At 43.4% G+C, this 21,209-nt stretch overlaps 1 protein-coding gene across 1 annotated transcript in view; it reads right to left on the reverse strand.

Annotated features, from left to right (window-relative positions):
* SMAP1 (small ArfGAP 1) overlaps positions 1-21,001 on the reverse strand; it is an 85,435-nt gene extending 64,434 nt beyond the window's left edge. The window contains exon 1 of the mRNA XM_030490442.1: positions 20,402-21,001. Coding sequence (XP_030346302.1) covers positions 20,402-20,519 — 118 coding nt within the window. The 5' untranslated portion in view covers positions 20,520-21,001. The remainder of the gene's footprint in view (positions 1-20,401) is intronic.
* Between the last annotated feature and the right edge of the window lie 208 nt (positions 21,002-21,209).

Genomic DNA, 21,209 nt, shown 5'->3' on the forward strand with positions numbered 1-21,209 from the left:
GCTTTAAACATCCCAGTCAACACTATCCTCTACTCAGATTCTACCTGCAGTAAGCAATTAGTAAGAAAGCTTATACCCTACCTGACAAAACTGGGCAGGAGTAGGACTACCTGTCACACAAACAAGTTTAAAAACAAACAGGCAGTGGGTACCAGAATGAACTAAAAACACACAAAAGGAAACAAAAGTTCTGGGATATGACAGACATGGCTAATGTCCACAAAGGAACAAGTGTGAGCTTACTGCAGATATGACTACAAGGCAGGAGAATGATGATGGTTGCCTCCCTTACCACAATATTCAGAGTTTCCTTCCCTCCATCAGTCCACTACTATCTCTTCAGCTTACTGAAACTCCAGGTTAACACTGAAACACTTCTGCTGCAACTCCTACTAAGCAGAATTGGGGTAAAAAGAGCAAGCACACAGCCTTTCAATTTTATATGTGCTGTCAAAGATAAGGGTGACTGCTTTACATGTCAAGGCTACTCTGAACCCTTTACACTATGTGCATAAGACCAGTTTGCCATGAGACTAAAAAGTCAGAGACAAAGTTTTAAATGAAGACAACTTGCCAAAGACTAAGTTTAAATAAGGTGTGTATTACAGAGGCATATAAAAACAAAGTTAGTTTTCACTCTACATTCTTGCAGTTACCAATTAGCAATTCTACAAGGAAGGCGGGCAGGCAAGTATTGCATGTAACACCACTAACCGCTTTGCATCTCAATGGTCTGCAGCAAACTTATCTTAGGCCAACATCTTCAAAGGCTTCTTATAGACTACAATTCTTCCTTTCACTCAACTGCACCCTGTCTGTCCTTTGACCATAATGCACAGTGAAGTTACTTTAATTCTCTTCTGTTTCTCCAAATTCTGCTGCTGGCTGAGAGACTTTGTCAAATAACTGGCTCCATCTTGTGGAATAGAGAATTAACTGCAAGAATATCTAGCTAGTCTCGTCCTGAAGGTTGCTAGCCAGCTCCTGAAAACTGTCACTTTTGGCAGAAGACTTACCAGAAAGCCTCACCGCTTGCATCAGTACAAGCATACCCGTGCAGTGCTTGCTCTCTCTACACTAATCCCCCACGCAATTCAAAGTGCACAAGTGGTGTTCTACTCAAGATTTCAACCACGTTAACAATGAATATTTTCCAGAAAAATCTGTGATTTCTCCAAGCTGAGATACAGATAAAGATCACAAACAGAAGACAAGCACTCTTACATATCGGATATAGAGAAAAGAAGGAAAACTAATAAGCAGCAACTGTATTTTGTGTCATCCAATACAAGAAGAGCCAAGTGACACAAACAGTTCCTCCTCCAGTGGCTACCCAGGGAAGAACAAAGGAAAAAGGTAGAACTGTAGTGATTCTTTTGAATGTCTCTCCTCAAAATATAACATACTACAGACAGGGATTAAGTCAAGGTGATCCTAAAATGTTTAAAACCAATACATTTACTATCATCCATTTTCAGTTTAAACCTGCTGTTTCAAAGACCATCTCTTACTAACATCATTGGAAGCTGCTTAGTTCTCCCCCCAAAAGGTAGAATCACATTCACCACCTCCAAGCATTTTTGACTCACGGGCTCTCAGAGGAGAAAAAAAAAAGAGGGAGGGGGAGCAGAGAGAGGGGGAAAAGCCAACAACACACAGAGCCCACCACACAAAAAGCTTAACTGCAATGTTAATCATGTCCACCGAATCAAGATTTGTGAATTAAAGAACAAATCTTCAAAAGATTAGAAGATCTTGTATAACGATGTTGAAAGCTAAGGAAACAGTGCAAGAACCATAGTATGAGAATCTTTATTCTCAAATAAGATGTTCTTCAAGGTCCTTGCAACTTTTGTCTTTTGAGACTAAAGATATGGGATTATTTAGCAATCATTTGATCCACAGAATTAGTTTCTGATTAAGCAGAACAAATAGCATGAAGCACGTTCTTGTGTCACATCTCTTCCCTACATTAAGCTTGATTTCTTTTTCTTTACAGTAGAAGAGGCTTCCCTGTTTTGCCTCCATACCCAAAGATTAGGAAAACCATGTAAGCACAGCCTTTATGTGTTTTTCAGATGTCAAAGTCTAAGTACATGGCAAAATACCGTTTTATATAAACAAAAGCAATAAAAGGGTGTAGCTCAAACATAGCTCTAGTCTTTAGAAGTCTCTTACAGCAGGCTTAGTAAGCCTGTGTTTTGATAGTCAACAAAAGAAATTAAAACTGCCACATTAAAAAAAAAGCGGGGGGGGGGGAGGGGGAGGATGAAACAAGAGAGGCTGATTTTATTTAGAACCACTAAAACAAAGTCAACAGCCTAAAGTTGCACTGCAGGCAGACAATTCAAGCAACCAAACACATTGTTCCAGAGCCCGGCTTGGTAACAGTGTGATTCAAGGTGTATTGCAGGAACAGTGGGAAGACAAGCCTTCAAAGCATCAGCTGGTTATTTTTAGCCAGTGTCTGGTAAGTGGCATGGATTTACAAGGACAGAATGCCTTCAAGTTTGTCTTTTCTATCTGGGTAACCACTTTTCATGAAATGCATCAACTAATCCATTAAGTTCAGTCCTATCTATAAACTCTGAAGAGGCTGTGTAGAAGTACTCTGAATGAAACTCTTCCCCTTCACAACCTGGCCCACCTCTAGAAGTCAGACAGAAATACCTATCAACCAGTTTCAATTATTGCTTCAGCTCATGGATCCATTTGCTTCAATAGCATCAATAGTTGTAAAAGTGTTTAAAAAAAGAAAAAATAAAGACAGCATCTCTATTTCAAAGGCTGCATAAAGCCTTAACTAGAAAGGGAGTAGAGCAAAGTGAATATTCTTTCAGCTCTATGTTTAAGCCACAAAATTAAGTGGCTGGTTTGATAAATATTTTCCAGAATTTAAGTAGTTAAGTCATATAACATCTCAAACAAAAAGCCTTATACAGGAAGCTAAGTTAGAAATATGAAAAAAAAGCATAGTTTTTCAATCAGAGGACAGGTTAGTTACAGCTATTGGAGATACACAGGGAACATCAGTTTATTCTTGAGATGAACAGCCTCTTTCCTTTCTAATAGTCATTTGGCACAATCAATCTTGTAAGGTGACAAAGTGAAAGAACTGAAGTTTTTTGGCCTTATTAACAAATAACCAGTTACTAAAAGTGTGAGTTTTGACTGAATAAGATTGTGAGAAGAAATTTTTCAAAATAGAAATAAATTTACCAAACATTACATGATGATAAGGCAATGCAAATGCTAAGTTGTTAAACAAATAGAATACAGTATTTTGAGTTTACTGTGACATTATATACATACATAGTTGATCACTTTGTATAAAGTAATATTAAGAGAAAAAGGAGATCACACATGGCTTTTGGAAATTTGTTCTCCAAAACATCACCAAGGCGTCCTCCATTTTATTTCTAAGATGGCAGGATTTAAACAGAACATCTTCCTCATTTAAAAAAAAAGTATCAAAAAAAATTAATGCAAATGAGTTTAATTCAGTGTTTTGTACTGAGGCTTCCTTTAAAACAATTTCCCAAAGTTTGTATTCCTGACTTGGAAGTATTTCACACCACAGATTTCCCCAACCAGCCTAACACTGCCTAGGCAAGCACCATCATAACCAGCTACTGAACCATCAGAGAGCAGCTCCTGACTCTTGGCTGGCAACCATGACTGCTGTGCTCATGCTTGGTTACTGCATATGTAGAGTACATGGGACATGGCCACAGCACTCCTACCTAGCCTTGGGATACTGGCTTGCTACAGCACACCTTTTGGAAAGTAAAGTCACTGCCCTAAGAATCAGAAACAACGGAGATGCCAACCAGGCACATTCAATAAGCCAACATCTTCAGAAATCAAATCTCGATTTGGCTAAGGAGTAGCGCTCTAATTTTATTCTGCCTCTTCACTTGTAAAGAGAAAGACTGCTTGTGTCAAAGTTCAAGCTTCAAGAAGGTGGTGTGTAAGCTGTCATTTCCCGTTAGCAGTCCTAAAAAAAGACAAGGTTACGTAGCATATTACAATATTAGTAGGAAGCTTCTGGAGCTGGTCTTGACTGCAATTTTTCCCTTGTCAGCAAGGAACTGCTAAAAGGCCTACTGCTTTAAGTGTACCATTTATAGTCCTTTTATATGCAGAAATAAAAGCAAAATTGGGGAACAATGAGCTCTTACAAAATGCTTTCATAATCTGATAGCTGAGCACCAACTAAAAGCACCACTGGTAAGAAAAAAAAAATGTAAATCTACATTACTCTGTTGGGATGTAGCAAGAGCCCCCTCTGCACAGCCAGGCACAGGGGAAAGGCTATGTAAGCATCTGCGGAGGAGGGGGGAGAAAATCTTCAGCCAGCGATTTCAGTTCTTCCTTTAATGATGACAAAAACACTCAGAAATAAGATTTGTTTACAATATAGGCTTATAATACAACCTATTCACCAAAAAAAAAAAAAGGAATGAAATATTACCTTTCTCTACCAGAGAAGTTATCTGGTAATTGTACTAATCAGCTTCCCTTTTCCATTTCTACTCAAATATAACTAAAGAGACTCTTAAGTAAACACTTCTCAAACTAAACACCCATCAAATTATACAACTGCTGTCCAGCCCTCAGTGACTCTGGAAATGCTCTCCCTTATACATTCTGCATTACAAAGCCTGTAAACACACCTCTATGACCTCTCCCACGTGAACCTATGTTTGAAAAAGATGAAGAGAGAAACCAGAGATCCAAGTCTTTAGACAAGAAGTGCCCAATTTCAGGCTCTGGACTGTGCAAGTACACTGAAGCCATCTGCAAAGACTGGCCAGTTAGCTTCCTGTATCGGTCTTCTCCTGCTGTGCTGGTTTGTGCTGGGATGATGTTTATTTCCTTCACAGCAGCCCATATGGCACTGTGTTTTGGATCTGTGACCAAGACAGTACTGGTAACACACCAATGTTCTAGCTATTGCTGGGCAGTGCTTGCACAACATCAAGGACTCTTCTGCTTCTCCAACTGCCCGCCAGCAAGCAGGCTGTGAGGGGACACAGCCAGAAGAGTGGCATGGACACAAATCCCCAGAACTTGCATGCCAACCCAGCTACACCTCAATACTATACTCTCCTAAAGTCTTAGCAAATGGCTCAGACCCATCCTCATAGCCAGGTTTGGGCCAATCCACAAGATGCAAGCTCTGTGAGATGTTTAACATCTGCTCTTTAAAAGATGCAGCTACTGTATTTCCTCAGTCAGTGAATAAAAGCTGTTGGTTAGGTGTGAATGTACTTCCCCAGGTAGGGGGATGCTAAGGTGATGCTAAGGTGATGCTCCAATCAGATCTAATTAGACCAGGGCTTTGTTCTGTTGTCTGGAACACCTCTAAGGTACGTTCCACCACCTTCCTGAAGAAAACTTGGTCCAGGATTTGACCACTTCATCATTTAAAAAAAAAAAAACAAACAAACAAAACAAAAAACAAAAAGCCACTTACATTCAACCAGAATGTATCATGCCAGACAATGGTGAAATGCACTTTGCATTTTTTCTAAAGTCATCTTCTTGCTTCCTAAAACTATGGCAGTGTCCTCAGAGACAATACTAAATTAAACAGAACTCAAATTAACACAGTTAAGCATTCCACCATGACAGAAAATCATCAACACTCAGACATCAGACATCATAACATCAACTACATATGATGAGAAAGGAAGAAACAAATTTAAGTAGTGTTCTTCACAGGTGTTTTTGCTAGATTTGTGTTACACACAAAAAAAACCCACCAACCAAAACACCAAACCTTGCTCTCCATTTTTCTCAAAGTTATTTTTCCAGAGTGATCGCTACCTTCTGTAGTCAAAAGAAAAGATGTGGCTTTTTGAGTAAAATACTTTCCCTCAAAGTATCATTTTCATCAAAGGCCAGTAAAAGAAACTGAATATAATACCAAATTACTCAGCTGCATTTAGTCTGAAATCTTGAATTGGAAGTGTTCAGAGTGGAATTAAGGCTGCTTGACAAGCATGAATTCTCAAAATATACTCCCAAAACTTTGGAGGATTCTCTAGCATGTGATCTTGAATCTGTTGTATTTTTTAAAGTCTCGAGCTGTCCAAACACTTGATAATCTGTTTGCTGTATAACATTTTTGGAGTAACCTTTTTAAGCAGGCACTCCATGAACACCCAAACTCCATGGACATTGCAGTGAACAGAAGTGTGAAGGAGCATTTAGCATCACTTCTTTCAGAGGCTGCTTGCTATGGGCTACAGAACACCCAGAGGAGTGAACCAAGGTCTCACAATCTTTAGTAAGGGGAATGATAGTTCCTTTTTACTTCGAACACACAAGTAACGTGGGTTAGCCTTGGCTGGCTGCCACATGCCCACCAAGGGGGAGAAAATAAGATGAAGAAACTCATGGGTCAAGATAAAGGCAGTTTAACAAAGAAAAGCAGAAGCCACGCACAGAAGCAAAACCAAACAGATTTATTCTAAACTTCCTACCAGCAGGCAACACCCACTTCCTCAGGGCCTCAGTATGCATAGCTCAGGAAGACAAACACGTCAACAACTAATGTCCTCCTTCCTCCCTCCTCGTCTCTTAGTTTGTATTGCCAAGCACAACATCATATGGTATGGAATATCCCTGTGGCCAGTTGTCCTGGCTACATTCCCTCCCAGCCTCTTGCTCACCCCTCGCTTAGTGGCCTCTGGGGGGAGGTTGGAGAGACAGCTTTGATGCTGCCCCAGCACTGCTCAGCAACAGCCCAAACATTCGTGTGTTATCAACACCCTTCTAGTTACAAAGCATAGCACTATGAGGGCTGCTATAGGAAAAGTTAACACCATCCCAGCCAGACTCAATACAGCAGTTCAGTACATTTAAAGTTGAGAATAACCCACCTACGTATCACTTGGCAATGAGAACAAAGACCAAAGAGCCTACACTCCATATGTTATTGGCATGTCGCTTTGGTTTAACTACTGCTGACGAGGGGAGCTTAAATGCACATTTCTGCTGAAGATGTAAAAGGTGAACAGTAAGTGTGGCATTTTCCATGTTTGAAGGGATGTTTTTGCAATCATCTACAGGCAACTGAAAAAAAGGGTATATACTCTAATAGGAAAAATCAGTCCCTATAAAGTATCATTACTTACCAATACACTGGTTGTTTCTAGAAATTATGAATGACAAATTTAAACCCAAAAGACTTGAGCACGCATTACAAGGAGCTTATTTGACATAATTACTCAGTCCCAGTTGCCACTTAGTACAGTGTTTTCAATACACTTGCAAGTTCAGTTGCATTCAAGAATAGTAGGTTACACACAATGAATCTCTTCTATCTTCTTTTGCAGAAATTCCTGTAGGACTACTACTGCCTTTAATCCTACTAATGAAGTCCTGTACCATGAAGCTTTATCCATTTTCACTGAAGCACTTCAGTAAACTTACCTAAGATTCTTGTTCCCTCCCCCTTAAAAAGGAGATACTACAGAAGAGTATTGCAATTGATAGCCAAACATGGAGTATCACATTCCTTTTCTCATCCATACAAGATGGACAGTTCCCTACTCCTCATCAATATATGCATCTTCTTACACAAAATCAGAGCCAGGCATAGCTTTGAGAAACAAAACTGCTTTTTTACCAAACCACAGCTGCAAAGTTAGAGGTAGTGTTGCCAAGTAACTAAGTATAACACATGGCTGTCCACAGCTCCACTCTGACAGGGGCTGAGCTAGTCTCTACCTCCTCTCCCTCCATGGTCTACTGGAAGTAAATACCTTTCCCTCAAGAGAGAGGGGGCAACTGACAGTCTAGGTTTACTGAAATAGGCAGCAGGTTGACCTGTGCAGTTTTCCCTTCCCCCATGAAACTTGCCACCACCGCTGTTAGCTACAGAATTAGTGCTCTCCCTATCCGCATCCACCACAGGCTTGCAGCACCAGAGTATTCTCCAAACCTTCAAGTTCTTTCTCCTTTTCAGACAGCAACCCTAGAACACAGATCTACTCAGAAGTATTTTGGATAAGCTGGAAACAAAGCAAGAACTCAGATTCTCTTGACTGGGTCAAGTTTGATAACACAAAGCAGGAACTCCTTGGCAGTATGTATTCAGACATACAAGTTCATCACTTACTGGAAAGCAACATGTGATCAAGACAACGGAGTGGAAGCTAGGTAAGGGTTAGCATTATACCATATAATCAGTCTGCTGTAAACAGATTAATACGAAATAGCTATCCGTTCAAATCTAAGTTTGCCAAGTCTTCACAAAGAAAATAAAGCAGGTTTATGTGAACGGCTTTTTGTGAAGCCATTCAAGAGAAAAATGTAAAGACAGTAACATCGCTCAAGCTCTCAGTAAACAATCAGATAAGAAGCTAGAATGGAAGAACAGGAATCTGCAGTAGTTTCTGTTCTGCCCCAGGCTTCCAGAGGACATCACTTTTAGTCATAATACAGACTTCCCACCAGCAGTTTTAAGATCCAGGGAGATTTCTGACACAAGAGACTCGAGTTCTGAGCAACTTTCTACCAGCTCTAGGAGGCAGTTGTGTAGGCACTCTCCTAGCAAGACTTAAACAGCATTTCAAATACAAGACATCAGCAGCCTTTCTGTGTAGACTCCCAACTCCCACTTACTCCAAATGGCTGGGTTTGGTCCTTTTTACCTCTGCATGCACAAACTGCAGCAAGATTTCTGTATCAGCTATTTCAGGAAGTCAAGACTGTACTACAGTCTGTATTTACTGCTGTACAATCACTTTCCTTTCTCATAAAGGACCTCAACATTAAACAAAGAATCTACTTTCAATCTATGTAGGTAGATGCTTGCACTGGGGAGAGAAAAAAAAGAAAAATCTTACATGGTATCAGCAGCAGGTCTCCATACAGGCTTACAAGTGATGCAACAGCTGAATTGAGTTTGAAGTAGCTGAGATTGGAAGGGTCCCCTGGATACCATCTAGTCCAACCCCCCGCTCAGAGCAGAACAAACTACAGCAGGTTGCTTAGGGCTGTTCCCAGTTGGGTTTTGAGTATTTCCAAGGATGAAGACTCCACAGCTTCTCTGGGTAACCTACTCCCATATTCAAGCTCTCAGAGTCAAAAACAAAACAAAACCAAACCAAAAAAAAAACCCAAAAAACAAAAACAAAACAAAAACCACCAATAATCTTATGTTTCAGTGGAAATTCCTCTGTTTCAATTTGTGTTCACTACCTCTTGGTTCTATCACCAGGTACTATAGACAAGTCTCTGTCATCTTTGCTCTCTGTCACCAGATTTTCACACACACGGATAAGATCTCCCCAGTAGCTTTCTCTCCTCCGGGCTAAACAATCCCAGCTCTTTCAGCCTCTCCTTGTCTGTCAGGACACTAATCTCTTCATCTTTGTACCCCTTGGCTGGACTTGCTCCAGTCTGTCCATGTTTCTTTGTAACGTGGAGCCCAGAACTGCACACAGCACTACAGATGTAGTCTCACCAGTGCTGAGGAAAGGAGAAGGATTACCTCCTTCCAGCCACTGACAATGCTCTCCCTGAAATTCAGTCCAAGATGCTGCTGGCCTTCTTTGTGGCAAGGGCGCGCATTACTACTTCATGACAAATGTGTGAATCACGGGACCGCCAGCATCTCTCTTCTGCATCTCCAGCACTCCTTCCCTAAGGGTTGGGCTTCACATTTCCCTTTGTTGAACTTCCATGCGGTTCCTGCTGGTCCATTTCTTCAGTCTGTCCATTTTTCTGTTCTGAGCAGCAGCACATGCACCTAGCTCATCAACCACTCCTGCCAGTTCTGCATCACATCAAGCTTGCCAAGGGTGCAGTCTGTCCTATCACACAGCTCATTAATGAAGATGTTAATGAGCATTGGCCTCAGTATCAACCCCTGACATACGCCAATAGTAACTGGCCTCCAGCTCAGTTTTAAGCTGATCACAACTCTGAGCCTGGCATTTCAGCCATTTTCAATCCACCTCACTGTCTTTTCATCCAGACTGCACTTCACGTTGTCAGTGAGGAAGTTACATGACAGTTTCAAAAGCCTCACTAAAAATTAGAAATATTCCATTGTTCTCCTCATCCACCAAGCCAGTCATCTAGCTTGGTCACTGCAGAAGGCTATGAGTTGGTTAGGCATGACAGCCCATTCATTAAACTACACTGACAATTCCCCATTATTTTTTAATTCATGTTTTCAGGATTATTTGCTCCATCATCTGCCCAGGGAGTGAGGCAATGCTGGCTCGCCTGTGGTTCTCTAGATGTTCCTTTTTTCCATTTTCAGAGATCAGAATGACATGTGCTGTCTTCCAGGCCTCAAGACCCTCCCCTACACACTATGACCTACAGTTACTGAGGGGCTTCAAAACGACATTGGCCAGCTGTGTCTGCACTCACGGATGCATCCCATTAGAGTCTTAACTCATGTTTACTCTTCCATCATATCTGAAAACTATTTGTTGTTGACAGTACAGTGCAAGTGGCTTCAACTAGTCATGGGTTCAACTCTGTTGCTCTTGTCTTATTTAACATGAGAATAAGGTACCACTGGACAACTTTACCTGTTCACAAGGCAAAGTCATTAAGTCTTGGTGAATTTAGTTGTGGCCACAAGAGAATACAAAGCATCTAAGTTCCTAAGGTAAAGCTGAATCATGCTCTAATTAACCTTAGTGAGCCACTCTAGGACAATGTGACACCTGAGCTAAGTTAACTTCCAACTACTCCCTGAATAATGGCCAGTAATTGACTCCTGTAGGACGCATGGATTAAAGAGGGAGTCACCCCTCTAGGAAAAGGTACCTCCCTAAAAGTCTATTATCACATACATATCTAATTGTTTCCTCTGTACTGCTGACAAGAACTTCTTAAAGCTGCAGCACAGTTGCTCTTTCTTTACAGCATTCAGACTGAAGAGGGCAGATTCACAAGACAGCATCAGTTTCAATTCCACAAAATAAAAGATTTAGGAAAAAAAGCAAAAGTCAACAGCTTATATCAACAGCATCCTGCAGTGGCATCTTTTCCATACCATTATGGAGTGGCAGAACCACAGTTTAGATACCATTAGAAGACACACCAGTATCCCTCGACCAGATGAACTAGGGTGTGCTGCACTTCAAAAGGTAAGAAAATGGTATCAGAAATACTCACAATCACTTTTCAGTAACCGTCCTACCTTTATGGTTCACAGAAAGGAAACAGCTTAGATTGTCAAGGCCTATACTTCTGAATGTAGGACAGCAAACTAAGCATGTAAGCATTTCTGCATCTGTATAATCCACCTGACAACCTAAAAAATTAAAATATCATAAAACCCCCTTAAGGCCTACAAATATTTTTACTAGTAGTCACAGAAAAACGTAGGTTGAAAGGGACCTCCAGAAGTCATCTAGCCCAGCCTCCTGTCAAAGCAATGCCATCTTCAAAGCTGTATCAGGCCACTTTGGGTCTCATCCAATCAAGTCCAGTTAAGTCCTGAAAAATGGAGACTGCCCCCACAAATATCAATTTAAAGGCTTTGTTAAAAAGCCTTCAGGTTGAGCACACAATTTCAACAACAGGAACCTGTATTTGCAAACAACCCTGTTCTATTACAAGCTAAACAGATTTCCTATAACTTATTTCAGAATATTTTTCTGCAGTATAAGAGTCAGGAGATGGAAATAAATCCCTTCCTTACAGGCAGAAAACACATCACTAGAGTGACCCAATACTGCAACACCCCACCAACTCACAAGTTTCAAGCTAAAGCTGCCACCCAAACCCTAGTGATACAATGTCAGGAGAGACTGAAGAGAGTTTCTAGCCCCTTACAGTCTTTGAAGGCATTATCTTTCGCAAAGAGGCAAGAAAAACAACAGTGCAAGTACCAGATGATTAGTAGGATTTCTAGTGATATACAGTTCCTTACTATTATTAAAGGTCAAGATACATTATTCCAGTTGCTAAGATTAAGCGAGACCCACCTTGACTCAAAGCAGTTTTAACTTCATTATTCCTTGTGGAAGGATATTGCAAAGCCTCACTGGACAACTAGAAGCTTCCAGTTGTGAATCTGTCTATTCATATTTTAGTCTGTTACGCTTGTATGATCTTTACCAATCTGATCTTACAGCAGCAATATCAACCTTGCAACAGTATCACCACACAGAGAAGAACTATCTATTTCTTGATCTAAGTAACCTGAAGTCACATCTGGTATCTGCAATTATATTCACTGGCACAAGATATCCATAGAGCAGTAATCAGGTACTGTTTGGTTGCTACTGTGTCTGAACACCAGTATAGAGCTAGAAGCTGGGATTTGAGCTAGTGTGTGGAACTGACCTCCAGCCTAATCCACCTGTGTTCCCTTTCCCCTGGTGTCCTACTTGAACAGCTTCTCCACCTTAGGAGGAAGACAGGGAAGATCTTCACCTGAGGAGGTACAGCAGCCAGTGCCTGAACCTAGAGCAAGCCAATACTGTCAATGAGCTGTCCCAAAGCTTTCTTACACTGACAGTCAGAGGGAAAAGCTAAAGCCTTGCACAGGCAGTGGGCTATAACAGTTATCCATTTACTTTAGGTTAATTCCTGATGAAGTACACTGAAGTATACAGGCAAGATTAACAGAGTGAGAACAGAAGCCATAAAAACAAGTAAACAGCAAAACTAGCTTCACAGAAGTGATGTTTATACACATTCAGGTTGATCTTCCAGGCACAAAAGAGATCATATGCAAGACCTTGTCTAAAAAAAAGTCTTAAGAGCAATAAACATATCTGGAATATTCCAGATTTGTTTTGATAGCTACTTTGACCATTTCAGTTTAAGTTAAATTTATTTTTTTTCCTCCCACACAGCTAAGAGACTTTTATTTGCGATTGGCAAGTTGTTTGGGAAGTTAATTTAGGTTTACCTGAAGCCAAAACTGCAATAACTGGTTCTGGCCATGCAAATTTCAGTAGCACAATTTTCCCTGTTCAGTCTCACCCCACACTCCTAAGAGCCTGCACCTGCCACTCTTCAGACAGAAAAGACCAAGACTTGTCATATACAGATATTCAACAATTGTACAGTACAACTATAAACACTGAATTATTTTCATTAACATTATAATCAAAGTAAACCAATTTTAACTGGTTGAACAAGCAACAGTCAATGTGACTCTTTGTACTAGGATTAGAAGGAAATGCAGCAGGAGGGCCAGGAGACCTCCATGGATGGATAAGGAGCTGCTGAGGAAACTTAGAGGGGAAAAAAGAAGCTTATAAAAGGTGGAAGCGAGGACAGGCAGCCTGGGATGAATACAGGGATATTGTCCAGGAAGCTAGGGACCAGGTTAGGAAAGCTAAGGCCCAGCTAGAATTAAATCTGGCAAGGGATGTGAAAGATAACAGGAAAGGATTCTGTAGGTATGTAGCAAATAAAAGATAAATTAGGGACAACGTGGGCCCTCTCCGGAAGCGATCAGGAGAACTGCCTACCATGGATTTGGAGAAGGCTGAGGTTCTTAATGACTTCTTTGCCTCAGTCTTCACTGGCAAATGCTCCGACCACAGCACCTAAGCCCTTGGAAAGCAGATGCAGGGACTGTGAAAATGAAGACCTTAGGCCCACTGTAGGAGAGGATCAGGTTTGAGAGCATCTTAGGAACCTGAACGTGCACAAGTCCATGGGACCTGATGAAATCCATTCGCGGGTCCTGAAGGAGCTGACGAACGCAATTGCTAAGCCACTGTCCATCATATTTGAAAAATCCTGGCAGTCAGGTGAAGTTCCTGATGACTGGAAGAAGGGAAATATAACCCCCATTTTGAAGAAGGGGAAAATGGAAGACCCGGGGAACTACAGACCAGTCAGTCTCACCTCTGTGCCTGGCAGGATCAAGGAGCAGATTCTCCTGGAAAACATGCTAAGGCACATGAAAAACAATGAGGTGGTTGGTGACAGCCAACATGGCTTCATTAAGGCCAAATCCTGCCTGACCAATTTGGTGGCCTTCTATGATGGAGCCACGGAACTGATGGACAGGGGCAGAGCAGTTGACGTCATCTACCTGGACTTGTGCAAAGCATTTGACACTGTCCCACATGACATCCTTGTCTCTAAATCAGAGAGACATCAATTTGATGGATGGACCACTCAGTGGATAAAGAACTGGCTGGATGGCCGCACACAGAGAGTTGTGGTCAACAGCTCAATGTCCAAATGGAGATCAGTAACAAGTGGTGTCCCTCAGGGGTCGATGCTGGGACCAATCCGGTTCAACATCTTTGTCGGCGACATGGACAGTGGGATTGATGCGCCCTCAGCAAGTTTGCCAACGACACCAAGCTGTGTGGTTCGGTTGATACGCTGGAGGGAAGGGATGCCATCCAGAGGGACCTGGACACATTCCTGAGGTGGGCCGATGCCAACCTTATGAAGTTTAACCAAACCAAGTGTAAGGTCCTACACCTGGGTCAGGGCAATCCCAGGCACTGCTACAGGTTGGGCGGAGAAGAGGTTCAGAGCAGCCCTGCAGAGAAGGACTTGGGGGTGTTGGTTGTTGAGAAACTGAACATGGGCCAGCTTCAGTGTGCGCTTGCAGCCCAGAAAGCCAACCGAATCCTGGGCTGCATCAAAAGAAGCGTGACCAGCAGGTCGAAGGAGGTGATCCTGCCCCTCTACTCTGCTCTCGTGAGACCTCACTTGGAGTACTGTGTACAGTTCTGGTGTCCTCAACATAAAAAGGACATGGAGCTGTTGGAGCGGGTCCAGAGGAGGGCCACAAGGATGATAAGAGGGCTGGAGCACCTCCCGTATGAGGACAGGCTGAGAGAGTTGGGGCTGTTCAGCCTGGAGAAGAGAAGGCTGCGTGGTGACCTCATAGCAGCCTTCCAGTATCTGAAGGGGGTCTATAAGGATGCTGGGGAAGGACTCTTCCTTAGGGACTGTAGTGGTAGGACGAGGGGTAATGGGTTCAAACTTAAACAGGGGAAGTTCAGATTAGATATAAGGAAGAAGTTCTTTACAGTGAGGGTGGTGAAACACTGGAATGGGTTGCCCAGGGAGGTTGTGAATGCTCCATCCCTGGCGGTGTTCAAGGCCAGGCTGGATGGAGTCTAGGGTGACATGATTTAGTGTGAGGTGTCCCTGCTCACGGTAGGGGGGTTGGAACTAGATGATCTTAAGGTCCTTTCCAACCCAAACCATTGCATGATTCTATTCTATGATTCTATGATTCTGGTAAGAGACCATTTAACCAGGCGTCAAGCACTAGCAGGCAGGAAGTAAACGTTAAAGCAAACAAGCAAAACCAGAACACTTCCACTGATACAGAAATTTACTGACCTTTTCTGAAGGCTCAAGACATCTGAAATTGCCTATACAAAGACCCGCAAGCTTCCAATTATGTTATTTTAACTTTGTTACAGTTAAAATTCTAAAGCAGTTGATATCTCAGGTAATTACCTTCTTGACAGAGGTTAATTTACCAGCAGACTTCAATAGTCAATCCATTCATAATGAGCCAACATCCACATGCAAGTATACAAAGAAAAGGTACTCTAGAGAACATACGTATTGGTTTCAAACATAACTCTCTTGTTCAAACATCATTAGGAACAGTAATAGGAGTCTTATGGTCCACATTTGCAGAGACAGTCACAGCAGACCAAGACTGATTGCCTTCAGTTTACTTTACTGACCTACTTGCTTAAATGGCTAATCCTTTGATACTTGAATATCTTGTCCCCTTCTAAGAAAAAGCATCTCCTTTTGTGCTTCATCACACACTTCAGCTTCCAAGTACTTGATTCAGCATTGTTTAATGTCAGGGCCCAAATAATACCAGCCTTGCTGCCAAGCAGTAACACAAGCCTAGGAGACTTCTAGCATGTTGTAACTAAGGACTAAGTACATGGAAATAGCAAATTATAGCTCCTAGAGTAAAGGGTTGCCGATTGAAGTTAACAGGTATTTCATTTGGCTCCATTTGACAGATCTCTAAGAGGTGCCCTTGCTTAAAAGATTCAAATATCAGAATTGCAACAATAATAAAAAAGCATTTAATCTCTCTCTGCAGTGAAAGAGGGGAAAAAAAGAAAAAAAAGTCACATTGTTTACAACAGCTTTCAGCATAAGCTACACACACACAGATCTATAGCTATTTCTTTCTCCTAGATCCTTCCAATTCCTGCTGGCTTTACCTAGTTATACACACACTAAAGGAGCACAAAAAGAATTTCAGTTGCTTCTCTGTTTCAAAAATTGAGGATGACTTAAGTTACTGCCAACATGCCTTACTATTTCCTACAAATATTAGGAACAGTAGCATAACTACTTTCCACTAGTATAACGCTGGGAAGACATCTACTGCTTTATGTAGATTGCTTTCAGATAGGGATGTAAAGAACAGTAAGTACACAGACAAGCACTGCCTTGTCAAATGTCATCCCAACCTCCTCACTCTTCCAAAAATCTCAGTGATTGCAAAGACACTTCCAGAACCTTTAATTTTTAGGCTTTTTCCCCACAGAGGTGTCATCTAGTCTTTCTGGCAGCTGTAAGACTTACAGTTTGAAGGTGACATATGGTGACTACAGTATGGCCCTACAGCAGGTAGCTTCCAACAAATTTTAGCAGGGACAGTCAGATCCATAGCAGCTATTTTAACAGTTAAAAAGGCAAATACAGAATAAAAAGCACTTCCAGAAACCATTGACAGAGTCAGCAATCCTAATTATTGCTTAATGCTTACTCTGGCAGATGTGTCCTCAGCTGTATTCTCCACCTTCGACAAGACTTGCAGAACAAAGCTGTCAAATGTATTTGCACACCTCATATTTGAAAAAAGTAGGCCAGAAAACAAAGGATGGGTTTGTTCTTGATATAAGAACATTATTAACGACAGCAAGATTATTCTGAGGAAGACTAAGAGGTAATTGTTTTTAATGCTTACACAGAGCAAGCATGTGATAATACATGAAAGATGCATTCTTGAAACTTCCTCACACTCAGTGCCGGTGGTGGTCACATACTAAGAGCAGGGAGAGTTAACTTACTAATTCAGGAGTGAAACAACAATAGGACAGCAGTAAATTCAGATGATCTTTTTGATGTGAGAAGTAAAAAGCCAATAGAGAAGCCTTAATGATACGAAGGAAGAGTTTGACAGTGGCATTACATTAGATACAGCAATGAATGATAAACATGCAAACAGGATGCAAACACATCAAATTTTTTAGGGCCAAAGGATATTTATAAGATTTTAAGTGATATCTGGCTACCTAAGTATTCCTAAAGCCTCAAAAAATAGCAATTAAAACAGATATACCAGCACAGTCTGCAAAATTTCAGCATCTCTTGGATGTGACTACCTGAACAGAAGCTTAGGGTAAACTTAATACCTAAGGTTTAACAGAGACTATAACAGCGAGAGGAAGGAATTAGAGATGACAGCCTCTTAGCTCTGGTTAAGCACCCAAATGCTGAACTGCCACCTATCTGAATGACCACACTGAAAACAAGGGGTTTAAGAATTGCCAGAATAATACAACTGCAACCCAGTTAACATGACCAGAGCTAACCACAAAGGTAGTGTTACCCAAAAATCAGAAGAGAAAACGGGGGATCCTACTGAGCAGCAGAAAAGAGAATGACAAAGGAGCAAAGCTCACACAAGAAAGGAAAGTAACAAAACCTGAAGCAGACAGCATTTCAAGGAAAAAGAACCAACTAGATTAACAAAAGGAAAAACATATGTTCCAGCCTCGGACTGACACCAGAGGAGACCTAGATATTTTGTCATGAACAGTTTCATGCTCATGGCTAAAGAGAATCTCTAGTGGAACTGGTAACAGAGAACTCCAGACTAATAGCAAACATGGCCAGAGATGAAAGGGATGCTGTTAGTGATGCAAGAGGTGAAGGAGACTGCCACAGTCTGGGGAGAGCCATGCAGACAGCTGACACACTCTGGTTAGCTAATAGAGCCATGTTAGAAATTGCTGCCTCAGACACCAGTGCATACCAGGACTAGCAAAACTACAGCTTTGCCAGACACCAGCAAGTCATGAGCACTCAGCCAGCACGGATTAAGCGTGAAACATATCAGGATAAAACAGCGGGATGCAACTGAAAGAGGCATCCTTGTTGACCAAAAGAAGAGGAAAAGTGAAGAAGTTTCAACAAGGAATAGCTCAACAGCGGCATTACATGTTCATGGCAAGCCTGATTTTCAGCTAAACAACTGATCATGTTTTTTCTTCTGCACCATATGTCTTCCGGAAGTATAAAGAAAGACTTCAAGGTACAGCAGAGACATCTCAACATTGTTGACACAACTCTCATTCCTACAAGGAAGCTTCCTAAACTTAAGGAAAGAAATCTACATGAATTGTCCATATAAGATCATCTCTCAGTCGAAGTCAAGTGTCTTTAGAACAGCTGAAGCTAAAATAGGTTTATCATTCCACACTCTCCCCTCCAACTGTAAGAAAACCATACACTTAACTACAGGAGCACAGGCAAAGGCAGATGGCCCTATGAAGCTAATATGATACAAGACTTAAAATAAGAATTGCCAGAAGGCAAGTGGAAATTAAACTTGACAGGAGAAAGATAATAAGAAAAGCAATTCCCTCAATATTGTAAGCTTACATTGCATCACACAGTATTTTCATGTCAGCTTTCCTGAGGGACAGGGCGAAAGCAAACCATGCCTCTGGCATACAAAGACACAGCAAGACTGAAGTGGGGTTGAGCAGAAGAGAAAACAGACAAGCTTTCAGAAGTGCTGTCAGATTTTAGAAAGGTAGAAAGGTGAAAACCGAGTTATGGATACTAGCAAAAGGCAGCCTGGTCATGAGATGGGGACGCCCTCCAGAACCTGAGCAGACAAAAACCAAACTCAAGACACACCAAAGCTCGAACTTATGAAAGAAAGCTCTTGTGACAGGAGAGAGCATCAAAAAGACCAGAACAGTGGATAAACACGCTCATTAACACAAATACAAGAAGAAGGAAGGTGGAAGTGTCAGCATTGCTGAAGTAGCAAAAGATACCAAAGATTATGGAGACTTACAAACAATCCTTTGACCAGGTGATGGTTAGAAAGAGGGAACTCAGAAGACGTGACAAAAATTAGTTGGAGAATTCCAGGCTCTGGAACAGCCCAGAGCAACCAGAGCTCCGAGGCATATGGTATGGAACAACACACATATGGAATTCCACCAGTACGCCACTCAGAGCAGCACTCAGCATAGAAATCTCAAGTGCCAATAATGCACAAAACATACAAGCACGATTCTTCCAGAAAACCACCAGTGATGACAAGTCTTTTACATGGTAACCACCAGTCTGCGGGCAAGAATAGCTGTGCCATAAAATGATTAAGAAGAGTTATTTGCAAAATATAAAGATCTATTATCTTTGGTGTAATCCATATTATATACTACTTTGGGTTATGTACTAGAAAAATAAAGTCTTATTTCTGATATATCAAACAACAGCATTGTGTAAGGCACTGTGTGACTTATATCCATGGTGAAAAATAGTGGGGGGAAAGAGAGAAATTGCAAACATAGTGCCAATTCTGGTTGCTCAAACTACCTCGCTGTATTTAACCTTCAGTTGAGGTGGAAAAGGACCTGGAGCTAACCATGCAGTTCAAACACCTGGCTGTTATTCAGGAAGTATTATACTTAAAACTATAACTTACTGTGCAATCATCTTATTTAGGGTAGCATCTTAATGAATCAACTCCAGATGAGAGAGGGATGTGCTACATTCTTGCATTCCAAAGCCACAGAACCCAAGGTAAATACGAATGTAAATATGTATCTACTTTGGTGAAGAATAAAAGTATTAGACTAAAGATTTGTCAGCAATATAAGCTTTAGAATTTTCATTCATCACCAAAACTAAACCTGTGCCGTATTTAGCCAGACACAGACATCCAGACTCAAAGAACCTGAGTCGATATTCAAGGGCATGGTTTTGGACGCTCAACATCCAGCTCATCTGGCACCTACCCCGAGCCTCGGCCAGCAACGTCCCGAAGGCGCACGGACAGCCGCTCCTGATCGATACCTGCCGGCGCACGCAGAGGACGCGGCACTGAAACTTCAGGAAAGGGCTGGGCCAGCCGCTGCCTGCAGCCTCAGCCGGGGGTCCTCGCCCTGGGGTCACGCAGCTGCCACCGCCCAGCTGACGGCGGGGCGAAAACCACTTCACAACGACCCCGGAGGCTATCTGCCTCCCACCGCGCCGGGAGGGGGCCCTGCCGCCCCTGCGGACGTGGAGCGGGGCGGGGTGGCGGCGGCGCTCCCCGGGCCTGGCCGCCGGTCCCCCGCCCCGCCCCGGCACACACCGGGCCCGCCGCACCTGCCCCGGCGCGCCCGCCCGCCCGCCTCCCCTGGCCGCGCCGCCGTACCCTTGGCCTCGCAGTCCGCGCAGTACTTGTTGTCCTCCTCCCGCAGCAGCTTGGCCAGGATGGCCTGGTGCTGCTCGTTCTGCTTCTGCGCCTTCTCCCGGCAGGAGCGGGTGGCCATGGCGGCGGGCGGCGGGGCTGTACCTGGGCCGGGCTCGGCACCGCTTGGGACGCGGCGCTCCGGCCCTGCCGCAGCCACGGCCACCGGCTGCCGCGACCGACGACTTCCTCAACCGGAACTACTTACGGCTGCAGACACATCCGCCTCCCTCCCCGACCGCTTCCCCTCTCCTTTCGCGCTCACACACCCCCACAGCAGCCCTGCGCCGGCAGGGAAGGAGGGGGAGCGGGGGATGGTGTGAAAAAATAGTCCGCCGGGTCCTAAATGCCGCGCCGGTAACGCCGCCGTTCCCTGTGGGGCTTCCCAATGGGCGGTGGCGGCGCTGCTCCGCCCCAGCTCGGCTTCGGCGGGGCACGGCGGGACACGGCCGGGCAGGGCAGTAAGGGTCACCTCGCTGCAGCAGGTGGTGATATCCCTACGCCGGCAGATGACCCCGCCCCGCAGGTAGCGCGAGCCGCCGCACCTGTACGGGCGGTGCTGCCGGAGGGGCGGGGTGCCCGCCCCGCCCCGCCCCGCCCCGCTGCCGGGCTGCCCCGGGAGGCGGCCGCGCGGGAGCGGCCCCGCGTTGAGGGCAGCGCCCGGCTCCTGGTGCTCCCTGGTGCCTCCCCCGGCGGCCGCGCTGTTCTGCCCCTGTGCGCTGCGCGGCGGCTCGGACGCCCGGGCCCTTCTCGTGTCGCCGGTGCTCGCCGT

The sequence above is a fragment of the Strigops habroptila genome, chromosome 6 (assembly GCF_004027225.2).
Source record: "Strigops habroptila isolate Jane chromosome 6, bStrHab1.2.pri, whole genome shotgun sequence".
Classification (NCBI taxonomy): domain Eukaryota; kingdom Metazoa; phylum Chordata; class Aves; order Psittaciformes; family Psittacidae; genus Strigops; species Strigops habroptila.